At 43.0% G+C, this 14,680-nt stretch overlaps 1 protein-coding gene across 2 annotated transcripts in view; it reads left to right on the top strand.

Annotated features, from left to right (window-relative positions):
• The window catches only part of EXOC2 (exocyst complex component 2), a 79,281-nt gene extending 67,145 nt beyond the window's left edge, over positions 1-12,136 (top strand). For both annotated transcript variants that reach the window (XM_028737849.2, XM_028737850.2), the window contains exons 24-28: positions 3,475-3,530; positions 4,296-4,418; positions 7,179-7,240; positions 8,873-8,932; positions 11,436-12,136. In XM_028737849.2, coding sequence (XP_028593682.2) covers positions 3,475-3,530; positions 4,296-4,418; positions 7,179-7,240; positions 8,873-8,932; positions 11,436-11,529 — 395 coding nt within the window. In that variant the 3' untranslated portion in view covers positions 11,530-12,136. The remainder of the gene's footprint in view (positions 1-3,474; positions 3,531-4,295; positions 4,419-7,178; positions 7,241-8,872; positions 8,933-11,435) is intronic.
• The last annotated feature ends 2,544 nt before the right edge of the window (positions 12,137-14,680 follow it).

The following is a 14,680-nucleotide window of genomic DNA, read 5'->3' as shown; positions in this document are numbered from 1 at the left end:
ACAATAATATGCACCACAGGAAGTACCTTAAGAGGTACTGTGATGCCACAAAAAACCCTCTCACTTTCCTCCTCCATTTCAGCTCTGGAAGGGACTACTGCTTGGAACCCATCATCCCCAGCTCATGGGGTCTTTGTGCTCCAGCAGTGTGGTATTCCAGTTTTATGGGTGGTGCTAAAAAAACCACACTCTGCCACATGTATGACGTGCCTTTCATGAGCTGTATATATGAGACAGATTTGGACCACACAAATTTGACATAGACTTTCCTCAGAGAAATGTTGGAGGGTATGGTGACGCTCATGTCATGGGCTGGGTACAGAAGGCTACAAAGTGAACCAGGCGTCAGGAATTTATACCTGAGGCTAGTTGAAAGGGAATTGGGGAAGGTTTTTATCTTTCCCTTCAGAAGCTGTACGTGCCAGCACACAGCTCCCGACCAGACTAGGATAGTGAATGCAGAAAGGGCTCTTCTGCTCCTGAAGCACCCATAACTCAGTGCGTTTGAATAAAACATAGGTCTTTTGCAAATTGGCAAGCAGTGCTATTTCACTTTTCAAAGTGGTTTGAGGGGTTTTGGTCTTGGATGTGTGGGTAAACTACAGATCTCTTGTCAAAGGGAAGTGCAGGTTGCACTTCCTAATTCAGCCAGCGTTGTTCATCATATCTTCAGACTGGGCAAACCTCAAAGAGCTTAACATACAGGGAAATTGAGTTGAAAAAGAATTCTTGCTTTTCCTGCTCTCTTGGCAGCATTTAACTCCGTTTTTTGAGCTCTTTGTTCTGGAGGCTGTGGAGGGGGTTGTAGCGTTTGAAGTTCATGCCCTCTTTGAATTCATCCCAGGTTTCTGTTAGATGTGTTTTGGCATTTGAAGGTGGTAATTTGCTGGAATTATTAGAGGAAAAGTTCTTACACTCCCAGACTGCCTCCAATAGTCCCGTGCTTAGGATAGGGGCTGCAAGAGAAACTTTAATTAACCTTCTAACATAAATCCGTCTCACCCAATAACCCATTTCTGATACCTCAGAGCACAGCGAAGAACACGAAGCTTGAGAGAGCATTCCTCCTCTGTGCCCTAACCAGGCACTCACTTCAAATAATAAAACTTACAGCCTTTTATGCAATGTGATTTTGTTCCTACAACTATTCTGTGGAGCCTACTTCAGATTTTTACTCATTTCTTAGTTCTTTATCAGTACAAAATGGTCTTCCAGACTTAGCTTAAATCATAGTACTGTTCCATTGTGCCTACAGGAATTCATTGGGGTTTCTTTACCATGGTTAAACAATTGGTTTTGTTGCAGTTAAAGATAATATAATCTTGCACCTGTAACTATGTGTTTGCACAGTCAGGAGCCTCCAGCATATAAAACGCTTTTTAAAATAAGAAGGCAGAAAGGATGCTGTCTGAGCCTGGCATCAGATCCATTGGGTGCAGCATGCTTGTGCCAAGCTGGGTGCTGAAGACAGGCCTGTTGTTTTCTACTGCTCTGAAGTGCAGAGTGTTTGAGGACCGGGACATTCGCAGGGAAACCAGAATGCTTGTTTACAAAGCTATTGCACTACCAACCTTACTGTATGCTTGTGAAACATGGACCACTTACAAACACCATCTTCAACTTCTTGAAAGATTCCATCAATGGTGTCTCCGAAAAAAATCTTACACATCACTTGGGAAGATAGTCGAACTAATATCAGTGTACTGGATGAAGCAAAGATCACCAGTGTTGAAGTAATGATTCTTCAACATCAACTTCGTTGGACTAGTCATGTTGTGCGGATGCCTGATTATCGTCTTCCAAAGCAACTACTGTATTCCGAACTTAAAAATGGAAAGCGTAATGCTGGTGGTCAGCAAAATAAGTTTAAAGACTGTCTCAAAGCAAACTTTAAAAATGTAGTATAAACACCGACAACTGGGAAATACTGGCCTGCGAGTGCTCCAGTTGAAGAACAGCCTTTACCAAAGGTGCCATGGACTTTGAAGACTTTGCAAGGGAGAAATGTGCTAAGAGGAAGGCACACACCGTGATCAACTCCCGCCCGGAAACCAATGTCCCCACTGTGGAAGGACGTGTGGGTCCAGAATTGGCCTCCACAGTCACTTACGACTCATTGTTAAAACCGTGTTTATGGAAGGCAATCTTACTCAGCTTCGAGTGAGCGCCAAAAAAGAAGACAGTGAGGGTCCCTCAGGGTGTGGCTCCGACCATTGTTGCACCATTTTGGCATTTAAAAATATAATTCATCTTTTTTTATTTTGATTTAGTTTACTCGGACAACCAGATGAAAGACAGGTTATAAAATGTTTATCAGACAAGGTCCTATATATTGCTAAGTTCATGTCTAGATCAGCTAGTTGACTGTGTTACCTAAATGGAACAAATAGTACAATATTCTTCCTTCTCTTCCTTGTCAATTGTGCTCTGTATTTGAACAGGTCATATGACTGTAATTAAAGACTAACTGATTCACAGTTCATCTTAGTTTCTGCTTTCCCCAGAATAATATCTTTCCGTTCTATTTATAAGCCATCACTGACGTTATTGTAGCACGTTTTATTTTTCTCATTCTAAACTTGGCTTATCTCCCTCCATTGTAAAGAACCATTTGAATGCTAAACAAACCCATGCGCTCTCAATGCATTTCACCAAACTCAGTTTAAAATATTCACAACAGAGCGACAGAAATATATGTACGGTATAAGCAAATGTGAATAAATATATTTACTATGTTAACACACACTCTTCCTGTTAAAACGTCCTGTCTGTTTCAATATTTTATTTACTTATAAAACGGATTGCCTGTCTTTAGAAAGCTCAAAGTGGTTTATTAACTTTTTCTTTATATTTATTGGTAACAAGTAAAATATAGGTTCTATTGAAATAAATGCTGAAAATTTCATGTCCTTTCTTTTTAGCTTGATTTCACTGTGCTTAGTGCCACAAGCTTTTTGGGCTGTTTGATCGCAGTTGTCTCCTCAGCCTTTGTCATGAGTTACATTTGAAGCCACCAGCATAGAAATGAGATGGTTCTTATTGCCAGTGATCTCTGCAATCCTGTTTTCTAAGCTCATATTTCTCTTTAATAATGGCAAGATCTATTTAATAAGACAATCGCAGTTGAAAGCTGCCTTTTATTGAATAGTATTTGAAAGAATACCCAACAACCACCACCCCTTGATGCTATTTTGTAGAGGAGGGAACAAGGGATGCCAGACGAGACTAGGAACTTCTGGCTTCTTTAACCTTTTGTGTAAGGAAATGTGCCTTTCTCCATTTCACTTTCAAAAAGGAAATAGATTTTAGTGGTGTGGTTGGGAGAAGTTTTCATTTTCTGTATGCTGGTATCGTAGTCAACGTTGTACCTGTTACAGGATAAAAAGGCCTGCATGGCATGTCAAGTGATATTTCAGCATAACAGAATGAAAATCACCAACTATTTTGTTGTATTTTTATTTTTTTTAATTACAGGTGTCAGGAACTATCTGAAGGAAGCCTTAGTTCACATCATTGCTGTGCATGCCGAGGTAAGGCTCTTTCAGACTATGATGAGTGTCAATGTGTTCAAACCAAAACATATCAGTGGAACTGGAAGTTCAAGAAAAGCAGGCCTTTTTCAGTGCCAGAAAATCGTTCCAAATAAATATTAGCCTGGACTGTGCTCTGTTGGTATTCAGTTTGTGACTTGTGAGCAGTCCCTGGCCTTTGGTGGGCTTTGCCAATAGCACTTCAACCATATTTTAGAGAGGAGGAGGAGAAGAAGAAGAAGACCTGGATAGAATAGGAGCACTCCTTTTTGAGACTGGCATGACACTGGTCATTGCAAGTGCTCACTTACTTTCCTTTCTTAAATACCTATTTTGGATCACTTATGGTTGGCAGGTATTAGGCTGCTTCTACATGACCTGTTCATTGAGCGTTTATCCCAACTTGTTTGCAGGGAGACCAGAGGCCGATGACAATTTAACAAGCATTCCTTCTTATTTGTGCGGAGGTTGGATGGTGCGGTGTCAAAGCAAGGGTTAATCCCACACTTTCCAGGGCATTTCTCCATCACTTTCCTTACAGCAAAAAAAAAGTCTTTTAGGGAAGTTGGTTTGTTGCAAAAGACCTCCCAAGCAGCTATAATCATGCAACACAAATTTGCCACTATGCGATTGAGTCCCATCTAAACATGGGTGCACCTTTAGGCAGGAGAAAAGGTCTTAATGCTGACAAGGCTTTCAGAGGGGAAAAATAGCAATTCCAGCTTTTGAGCTTTCGGTTGTATTATTTTAATTTGAAATCTGCAGGTATTTGCCATCTCTAAAGAGCTCGTACCCCGAGTGCTGTCGAGGATTGTCGAAGCAGTCGCCGAAGAACTCAGCAGGCTAATGCAATGCGTTTCATCCTTCAGCAGAAATGGTGCTTTGCAGGTAACTGAATTCTACAAGTGGCGAGCAAATGTAGCTTTTTTAACACACTTAAGTCCTGCTCAGATGTTTGTATATTGTATCCATGGAGGGGGCACTCCCTCTACCCCCAACCAACCTGCATTGAGCAAGAAGATCAGAAGGAGGTTGTAAGTTGGGGTTGCCATATGTCCAGATTTTCCCGGACATGTCTGGGATTCCAATGACAGAATTCCAATCTTGGGGAAATTCGGGAAATTGGCAAAATGTCAGGATTTTTGTGTTCGGATTTTTACTTCTTGGAATACGGCAACCCTATGGTAAGTGCATTTAGCTGAACATGGTTACAGTCCTTTTCACAATCTGAAACCCTGCTTGATTTGCAACCACAGACTAACCACAGGCTAACTGTGTGCAGCTGAACACACACCACTCCTTTAAGACCTTTTCTTCCTACGTGGAAAGGTCAAGAGTTTGAGGAGGTGTGGGCAGCCTCCAGCCCCTGCACAGATACAGGGATCTCACCTAGACATCTTCACATCCCCACCAGCTGGGAATTCCAAAAATTAATTCGGGGTAGCCATGACAGTTAAACTGCTATGAAATGAATGCACATTTGCAGTACATGTAAATAGACATGTCTTAGAAGCCTGCAACGAGCAAGTCAATGCAAAAATGATCAAGTGTCGTCTCCAGGATGGAAGGGTGCTGTAGATTCATTTCTGAAGAAGTATTGGTGTGTCTGACACCCACACAGAGTTACTGCATTGTGACGTGCAAATTATTGTTTTTCTAAGTGTATCAAACCATGTCAGAGTGCCTGGGGAGACTGAACTCTTTCTATGATCAAATTTTGCTCTCTAATAATTTGGATTCATTTGTGAAATTCAAAGAATATTTAGCTAAATATTGTGATATAATATAAATAGAAAATTCTTGGAAGTAACAAATAGGCCTAGGGGTAGAATAAGAATATGTGATAGTAAATATTAAGGATTAGAATATCAATAAAGGAGAAGAGGTTCGTAAATGAAAGGAGTTAATTTTATTAGAAATATGAACTTGGAGAACTGTTATACAGGAGATATAATGAAATTCAGTTAGAGGGGACTCGAGGAAGTCAGTTATCAATGTGATGAGAGTTGGATATTTGAAGAGATATTCTTTTTGTGTGTATTTAGTTTGTTGTAGTGTGGTGTGTTTTTCTTTGTTTAGTTTGTTGTAGTGTGGTGTGTTTTTCTTTGCTGTGTGTTTTGTTATGTTATTTTTGTGATAAATGTTGAAAATCAATTTAAAAAATTGGAGAGGAAAAAACAATTTGCATTCATTTAGCCAGAGCTCAGCTTTCTCTGTTTTCTTGATTCGCTCACATCCCAAGGAAGTTAGGAATCTAAACATTTTTAATAGCATATCGCAAGTTGCGGAGAAGATAGTGAAGCCAACCTCCTTCTTATTTCATGGGCTTCAATAGAACTAGAATATCTAGCTGGAAGAATATAGCAGTGTGGTATTTGCTGATACTTTTAGTTTAACAGTAAGCGCACCACAGTTTGTCACCTTTTGTAATTATTACATTACACATGGTTTGGATATGAAAGAGGACTATGCAAGATCCCACCCACTTTTGACTCTGGCCCCGCCCACCACTGGCATGTAGCCCTCAAAGCAATGCGTCCCTCAACAGTAAAAAAAATCCCCCCCCCTGCAACAATCAGGCATGCCTTCTCTTCTCTGCTTCAGCATAATTTTGCTTTCCATGCTATCAGATGAAGGGGCAAAGGAAGAGGGTAGATTTTTTAAAAAATGTTCTTTTGCAAGATCAGTAGTGGGGCTATACAATTACTATAGGTCATGGGTAGGCAAACTAAGGCCCAGGGGCCGGATCCAGCCCAATCGCCTTCTAAATCCAGCCCATGGACAGTCCAAGAATCAGCATGTTTTTACATGAGTAGAATGTGCCCTTTGATTTAAAATGCATCTCTGGGTTATTTGTGGAGCATAGGAATTTGTTCATTTGTTTTTTTCCAAAATATAGTCCAGCCCCCCACAAGGTCTGAGGGACAGTGGACCGGCCCCCTGCTGAAAAAGTTTGCTGACCCCTGCTATAGGTATATAAGGCCATTTATCCCTTCATCCTTCCCCAACCTAGTGCTCTTCTGATGGGCTGGACTACAACATTCATTAGTCCCAGCCAGTGATGGTCAGGGATGATGGGAGTTGTAGTCCAAAAACATCTGGAGGGTAAAGAAGACTGACATAAATGAACTTCTTAAAATCACTGAATGTGAAGCACGTGAAGGGGTGGAGGATAGCCTTTTGTTGTTGCTACTGTTCAGCAGCCAGAAAGGGGGGCGGGGAGAGAACAAGATGCATATTGATAGACTTCACCCTTTTGCACTTCCTTCCTCTTTGGTGGCACTGTATATTAAGAGGCCAGAACCTCCCTGGTAAGAATAAATGCAAGCACTTCCCAGGACTTTTACTTTACATTTACAGGGCGGGGGTAGGAGACTTTAAGAAACTATATTTGTGAACTTTTCCTGATAGTCAGATTTGGTTTAATTCATTTCCAGAACTTCCCAGATCTCCTGTTGTCTTTACAGCTGTTTTGGGACTGATGTTTCCAGCACAGGAAACAAATTTTCGGTGAACTTCTCTTAACTTTTTGCCTCCTCCTGCTGCACCAGCAACAATATTGTTTTGCTTATGCCGCCAAACCTTGTGAAATCAGATTCTGAAGCTATAAATACACTGGCTTTACGTTTGAATATTTATGTCCTTTAGGCCCGGCTTGAAATCTGTGCACTGAGAGATGCAGTGGCTGTGTTCCTCACATCTGAAAGCAAGTAAGTGCAAAAGTTGGAGGTTCAGCAAATGTGCACAAAGGTAACAGGAGCCTATGCTGTTGTATTATCACCTCCTGAGTAGCATAGAAGAGGAAGAGTTTGGATTTGATATCCCGCTTTATCACTACCGGTGGGAAGGTAAACAGCATTTCCGTGCGCTGCTCTGGTTCGCCAGAAGCGGCTTAGTCATGCTGGCCACATGACCCGGAAGCTGTACGCTGGCTCCCTCGGCCAATAAAGTGAGATGAGCGCCGCAACCCCAGAGTTGGCCACAACTGGACCTAATGGTCAGGGGTCCCTTTACCCTTTACCTTAAGGAGTCTCAAAGCAGCTAACATTCTCCTTTCCCTTCCTCCCTCACAACAAACACTCTGAGAGGTGAGTGAGGCTGAGAGACTTCAGAGGAGTGTGACTAGCCCAAGGTCACCCAGCAGCTGCATGTGGAGGAGCAGAGACGCGAACCTGGTTCACCAGATTACGAGTCTACTGTTCTTAACCACTACACCACACTGCACACTAACAACAAGGATTGAGCCTCTTCCTGGGTAGCAGACAGGCTTCTTGAAGCAATGACATCACCCTTGGGGAGAGGTCCCCCTGGCCACAGGAGCCACTCTCACTAGGCAAGGGATCCCCAATCAGTCATCTGGTTCATTTAGAGATTACACAGATGCTCTCAGTCCAGAGGAGCTAGGCTGTAGCTGGGCTCTATCATTCCTTTTCTTTTTCGTTGATTGCTACCACACATTAGCAAAGCAATGGGAACTGCAATTTTGAACCAATTGTGAGGTCTTGCTGGTTAGGTAGAGTTCCTGGAATTGAAGTTTCTTCTCCAGGCAGCTGCTCCTCTTCTGCAGTGGAACCACAAATTACACTGTGCTAAGGGCTATAGTTTCAAGCAACGCACATAGACTGTTTGTAGCTGAGTTTTGTATAATTTTGAAAGTGTGTTACCTTTTACCCTGCTCTGCAAATGTCTAGCAGAGATTAAAAATTACTTGGCATTAGCTGAAATAGTCGGCAGTATGGTTCCTATTAGGCTCCCTTTCCCACACATCCATCAAGAACAGGAACGAGAGAGCCTGTGCGTTCATTTGTTTTGACCAGTTGGGTGCAACTGTTATGAACTCTTTTCTCCCATGAAAGCAGGAGCCTTAACATAGTGCCTTCCTGGTTCTTTCTGTGAAGGACCCCTGCATGTTATTAAAATAATAATAATAATAATCTGTCATTTATTAAAAGGATTAGATGTGGAGGAATTCATAGAGAGCAGCTAGTTTTCAAAGCATATGGAGAAAAGGCTTCATAATCAAAATAACAAATGAAACAGGGAGCGGGAAACGGCTAAAGTTTTACGCTTCTTTTCATGGAGCGAAATGCAGTCGCATGCATGCACACGTCTGCATTTGTACATGTGCACTGAATGCTAGCTACATGCTGGAAAGTGTTGTAAATTGAGGCATTTTATTGCGATGTTAATTTTAGAGGGTAAATGCTTGTATTGTGGAAATGCATAACTATGCAACCTGCATAATCGAAAAACAAGTCTATGCTTAAAGCATGGCTATAGGTTGGGGATAAAAAGGTCATTGCAGATCTGAGATACAATCAGTGTGTCTTTTAATGTTACAGCTCAAGCTTTAAGCAAGCTTTGGAAGCCTTGCCACAGCTGTCAAGTGGTGGAGATAAAAAGTAAGTTCATGAGTTAGAAAATGTGTTCTATGAACAGTAGGATGGTTAAAATGTTCCATGATGATAAATGATATTTCATAAGGTTAGTTCAAGAAGTAACCACCTTGCTGGTGGTTAAAGTGGTGATGTCTCTCTTACGACCCTTTTCTGCACACACGTTCAGAATCATCATGATGCCGTTCGTCTTTGAATGCACTCTGTGGGGCAACTTAGTTGAAGGCAGAGGTGGAGAAACTGGAGGCCTGGAGAGCTACATTTGGGCCTCAGGCTTAACTTCCGCCACTCCTGACCTGCTAATTTAGTTCAGCACCACACAAGCAGTATCAGGAATATGATCTTGTCCTTCCCACATCCAAACGCGACACCCTGTCCACTTAACCAAACTGCCACCAAAAAGCCTGTATCTTTTTTAATTTTCCCGTTGCGCCTAAGTGATGCCAAGAGGGAAGTTTCCTTTCAGATGCTGGGAGGTCAACACACTTACATTTCCAGATGTAACTTTGGGATTTGGTTTCCCTCCAGCAGCTTCAGTGCTGAACTTCAAGCAGCAATTGGCATACAAAAACACTTGAGTTTCTTCCAGAACGCAGCTGGCAGACTTAAGGGTTATATTCCCTCTTCCTTATTATTTGCCCTCATACACTGCTGTTGCATCTGCAAGCTCGCTGCACACTTCTTGTAATGAATTCACATTTATGGAATGATTTAGACCTGTTCGTGTTGCCAGTGACATATTATATTTAATATTGACTTATTAAGTATTTGCCTGTGTGTGGCTGCCCTGCTAGTACCTGTTCCTGCAGGGTGTTATTGAGGAAGTAGATACTGACATGTTTATGTCTTTTCCTTGCTGGCCCTGGCACAGATTATACAGCTGTGGAATTTACTGCCGCTATTAAATGCTGCGTTTTTTTCAAAAGGAAATTGGTGGTGGCTGCCTAACGACTAGCTCAACCTTTTTTAAAATACAAAATTATGTGGTTTCTTCCCTTTTCTTTCCTAGAGTTTTGAGGTTTTTACTGATCCTTTAAAAAATGCACACACCAGTGTGCATGCACGCGCACGCACGCACACACACACACACAAATTATGCTTACCACCTAAAGGCTTGGCTTTATCATAGGTATCTGGCAATCTGAGAATGTTTATTGCATCTTTGATTTAACTAATGAGTAAACATAGCAATCAAAGAGAAAGGAGCCCAAACAACAGGGTTTCAGTTTCTGGTTGTGCCACACAGTGAGGTTATGTAGGCTAATCCCATTGTCTGCCTGAATTTCCTCAAGCTGTTGCAACTTCAAACACACACACACACACGCCAAAAAGATCTGTGAGCCTACAAAACGAGACATAAGTTCTATGGCAGGAGTGGGGAATATGTGGCATTCCAAATGGACCACAGTTCCCATCATCCCTGACCTATCAGCTTAGGGCTGATAGGAGTTGGAGTCCAACAATATCTGAAGGTCACAGGGTCTCCACCACTCGTTGTGATTCACTTCAGTGTAAGAATCAAGGACACTATTTAAGAATCCAGAAAAAGTGGCCATTTTGCCCAAATTTCAAACCATGGGTTATACTATGGTTATACTATACTATTGGGGGGGGGGGTTCCATTTTATTGTGAACACATCAGAAAACAGGTCATTGAACCTTGCTATGAGTCTTCTCCCATGTGTCCCATGAAACTAAACTAGTACTCCTAGTAAGCATACCGTATTTTTCGCACCATAGGACGCACTTTTTCCCTCCTAAAAAGCAAGGGGAAATGTCTGTGCGTCCTATGGAGCGAATGCAGGGAGGAGGCAGGCGGGAAAAGCCCCCAAGAGCCGCACACAAGCTCCGTGCGCTCTTGCGGGCTTTTCCACAGGAGGGAGAAGGGACTGACTGGCCGCATCAGTCCCTTCTCCCACCTCCCAGAAAAGCCAGGAGAAGCCGCGATCTCTTTAAAGGGGTTGCGCGGCTTCTGCAGGCTTTTGGGAGAGGTGAGGGAATCCCTCCACCTCCCAGGAAAGCCCTGCGCAGCGTCTCCCGGCAAGGAGAGGCTGCACGGGGCTAAAGGGGAAGCCAAAACAGCAAGGGGAATCCATCCCGCCCCCTGCCTTGGCTTCTTCCATAGCTGCGCGCAACCCCTCCGGCAGGGAGAGGTTGTGCGCTGCCTGTACGCTGCTCTTTGGGGCTGGGGGGGAGGAAGATTTTTTTTCTTGATTCCCCCCCCCCTAAAAACTGGGTGCGCCCTATGGTCCAGTGCGCCCTATGGTGCGAAAAATACGGTACATAGCAGATTAGACATAATCTTATATGTGTGTATGCAATGCATTGCGTTCTTTACTATTAAATTTATACCTCATACTCCAAAGGAGCCCACGGGCAGGAATTTGTGGCACAATGTATTTCTGTTTCTGCCTTAATTCCTCCTGTGTATGAAGTTTGTTGGTTCTGTTCATGATCAAAATACTGCGCAAGCCGGTTAAAACCTTAAAAGCATTTTCCTTTTGAACAGGTTGCTAGAAGAGCTGCTGAATATATTCAAGAGTAGCATGCAGCTGCAGCTCACCTGCTTTCAAGCTTCTTCTTCCACAATGGTGAAGACATAAGGCGACTCTGAAATGTAATCGCGTTAGGAAAAGGAAACAGCATCAGTCCCGATAATTGCTTTTTCTTCTCTATGTGCTACTGTATTTTAGTTGCCGACAAGTAACTATGTTGGTCCATTTGTGTGAATTGTGTCTCTTGAATCCAAGCTCCAGAGGTTAAAAAGATTTGCCAGCCTTTCATTGCCAGAAAGAATGCCTAACAGAAGCTTTCGTAGTTGGGGGTTTGTCTTGAAAATATGCCAATTGCAATTTTCTATATGGTAATTTACCACAGCACATGTGTTTGGCAAGCCAATTATCCTATCAAACAATGAGAATTTTCCGGCTTCCCCATGTTTCTAATTAACTACGGAAATGTGGTAAAATTCTCCAGTTTATTGACTTACCAGGTGGCGACATGCAGATCGTGGTTGTCATCTATATTCACCAACAGACCTCTCAGTTTTACTTATCCCGTTCGCCAGCTTTGTAATGATCTGTTTCAACCAGAGAACATGCTGCAACTTTTAAGTCAGCAAATGATCAAACGGCTTTATTATCCAGGAGTTGGAAGACAAAGAATGTACTGAAATGTTGCTGTCTAATAAATATAAGCGTGTACTCGTGATGGAATGTGTGTTAAAGTTAGATGGCGGGTGTAAAACACACGCACACTCGCATAGACACTTATTTTTCCGAAGTTAAAAACATGGACGAAACTCCAGAGGCTCAGTATGGAGGTTACGCATCTTCCACAAACTACAGCGTTTCTTTCAGGCCTGGATGATACCGAACCATTTGCCAGAACCCACCAGGTTGGGGAAGCTGCTAGCCTCTCCCTCACACTTAATTCATGAGCAGTGGTGGCTCTATAATGAGTTAGGGCGCTGGGCCCCTTGCTTGGTTTCCCCAGTCAGTTACAAACCCCTTTCTAGAGAGTTAGGCACCATTTTGCATGAGTCAGGCTTGCCAGGCAGCAGAGACCGTGGAGCTGAAACTGGATAGGAGAGCCAAGCAATAAGGGTGTACCTAGTTTTTCACACATGGCTTCTCCATTTTTGGCTCTCGCTTTTTTGTTAAATAAACCACAAGACAGTGTAATATGTCATGTTGTTGTTCATCTGAGATTGTATTTACCTAATTTCAAGACCTTCTAAGCCAGGCATAGGCAAACTCGACCCTCCAGGTGTTTTGGGACTACAACTCCCATCATCCCTAGCTAACAGGACCAGTGGTCAGGGATGATGGAAAATGTAGTCTCAGAACATCTGGAGGGCTGAGTTTGCCTGTGCCTGATTCTTAGCAGTAGGTGATTGTTACCGTATTGGCCCGAATGTAAGCCGCACCCACAAATAAGCCAGAGGCTCAGGGGAGGCTTGGGAGCCGGGGTTGGGACGGGCGCCATTGTCCCGCACCCCCAACTGCCCTCGTGTTGTAACGTCACGCATATAAGCCACAACTTAACCTTTCACAGTAGGAATGGGGGGAGGGGAGTGCAGCTTATTTTCAGGCCAATACAGTATGCAAAATCATGAAAGGTGTTGTGGCGCTCACACAGGGTCCCCGGACGTTTCACTGTCTATTGATCCCGGTGCCACCACTTTGTTTCTCGCTGCCACCACCCAGGCCCTACCTGGTACAATACTGAGCCCAGTCAGGGTTAAATTGGAACATAAACTTCTGTTAATTTATTGCAGTTTAACAAGCGTGTGGTTTCATAAACGGTATCGGTCAATTACAATCATGGGGGGCCAATCCAGACCTATAACTTCTGCTACCTGCTCTCACTCACTAAACCACCTCTCAGATATTTACTTGTCTTCCTAGCCCCTAACTGTTCCTGACTCAGCTTATTTCGCTACACGAACTCAACCTACCCGCAGACTCTATCCCAATTCACTCCCACTCCAACCAACCACCCAACTCCTCCCTTCAACCCCTCCCAGAGGTGGTTTTATAGTCCCTCTGACTCCACCCCCTGGGTTCTGATTGGGTAACCTGTTTAACTATTTCACCTCCAGCACTCTCCTATGTTACCATCACAGGTGTACTTTCTTTTCCCCATGACTGTACCTTGCATTTCTGCCCACCATCCAGAATGAGAAATGGAGAAGGCAACTGCTTCCTCTTCTCTCTCATTACCTACACCACCCTTGGCATAGAGTTCTGCAGGTGTGTCAGGGGAACAAAAGGCTTTGGATCTGGTGGATCGTGTCCCTAACACATCCAGTCCTCCCCTCCCCGCCTCAGAACATCTACACCAACAGTCCTCTCCAGAAAGGTAAGTGTCATCCCACAAGCAGAGCTCCCTCTCTGGCATAAGAGCAGCAGCACTTGCACTACTTCCTGAAGTGCTTCCGCTGGCTGCCTGGGTTGGAGAGGCTCATAGCTTGAAGCCAAGAAAATCCCCAACACCTCTTCCCCACAATGATAGTCTATTGGCAACAGTTATATTGTAGGATAAGGGTGCCCTACATGCAGATTCACAACAACAAAAGCCTGTCGGTTACTGGCAGCCTTGTTGATGGGAAATAACATAACAGTGCACCCGAAAGACTGAAAAGAACTCTAATTTTACTCATCTTTTTGAATGCTATGATTCACAGTTCTGGAAAAGGTCCTTGAGATCATTAAGTCCATCTTCTGCCCTAAAACAGGATCCTGCACACACAACTCCTGTATTAAGCATGACTGCTCTCATCCTGCCATCTCACAACATGGATTTTCTCCTAGTTTTATTAACATTAGAGATGATTAAACGCATGCTAGGTCAGATTCATGCTGTAAGTGAAGTCCTAAATGTTAAGTACTAAAAAGTGACAGAATCATTCAATCCTTTTCTGTGGATTTGTTTGTTTGTGTCCTGCAAACAAAACTTATAAATAAGTCACACATTCCTTCTATGTGCTTTTAACAGTAAGACCAGAAATAGAGCTGCCTCTATTAGTCTTTTCTTATCCCAATCCTAAAATGTAGCTATCTAATTCCTCCTCTATTCCCAAATTTCAAAAGCAAATTATGAGAGAGAGATAGTTTCTGGAGTACTTTAGAGTCAGCCATTTTTTAAAAAAGGGCTAATAATGGATTTGTTGCTGACAAACTTGTATGTCAGGGCAGAGCTTGAAAAGTTCATTTTTAAAAGGAACTTGTTCCAAGTTCAGTGCGTCCAAAG

Source organism: Podarcis muralis, chromosome 8 (assembly GCF_964188315.1).
Source record: "Podarcis muralis chromosome 8, rPodMur119.hap1.1, whole genome shotgun sequence".
NCBI classification, from domain to species: Eukaryota; Metazoa; Chordata; class Lepidosauria; order Squamata; family Lacertidae; genus Podarcis; species Podarcis muralis.
Note: the sequence above shows the minus strand (reverse complement) of the source record. Positions and strands in the feature narration are given on the sequence as shown.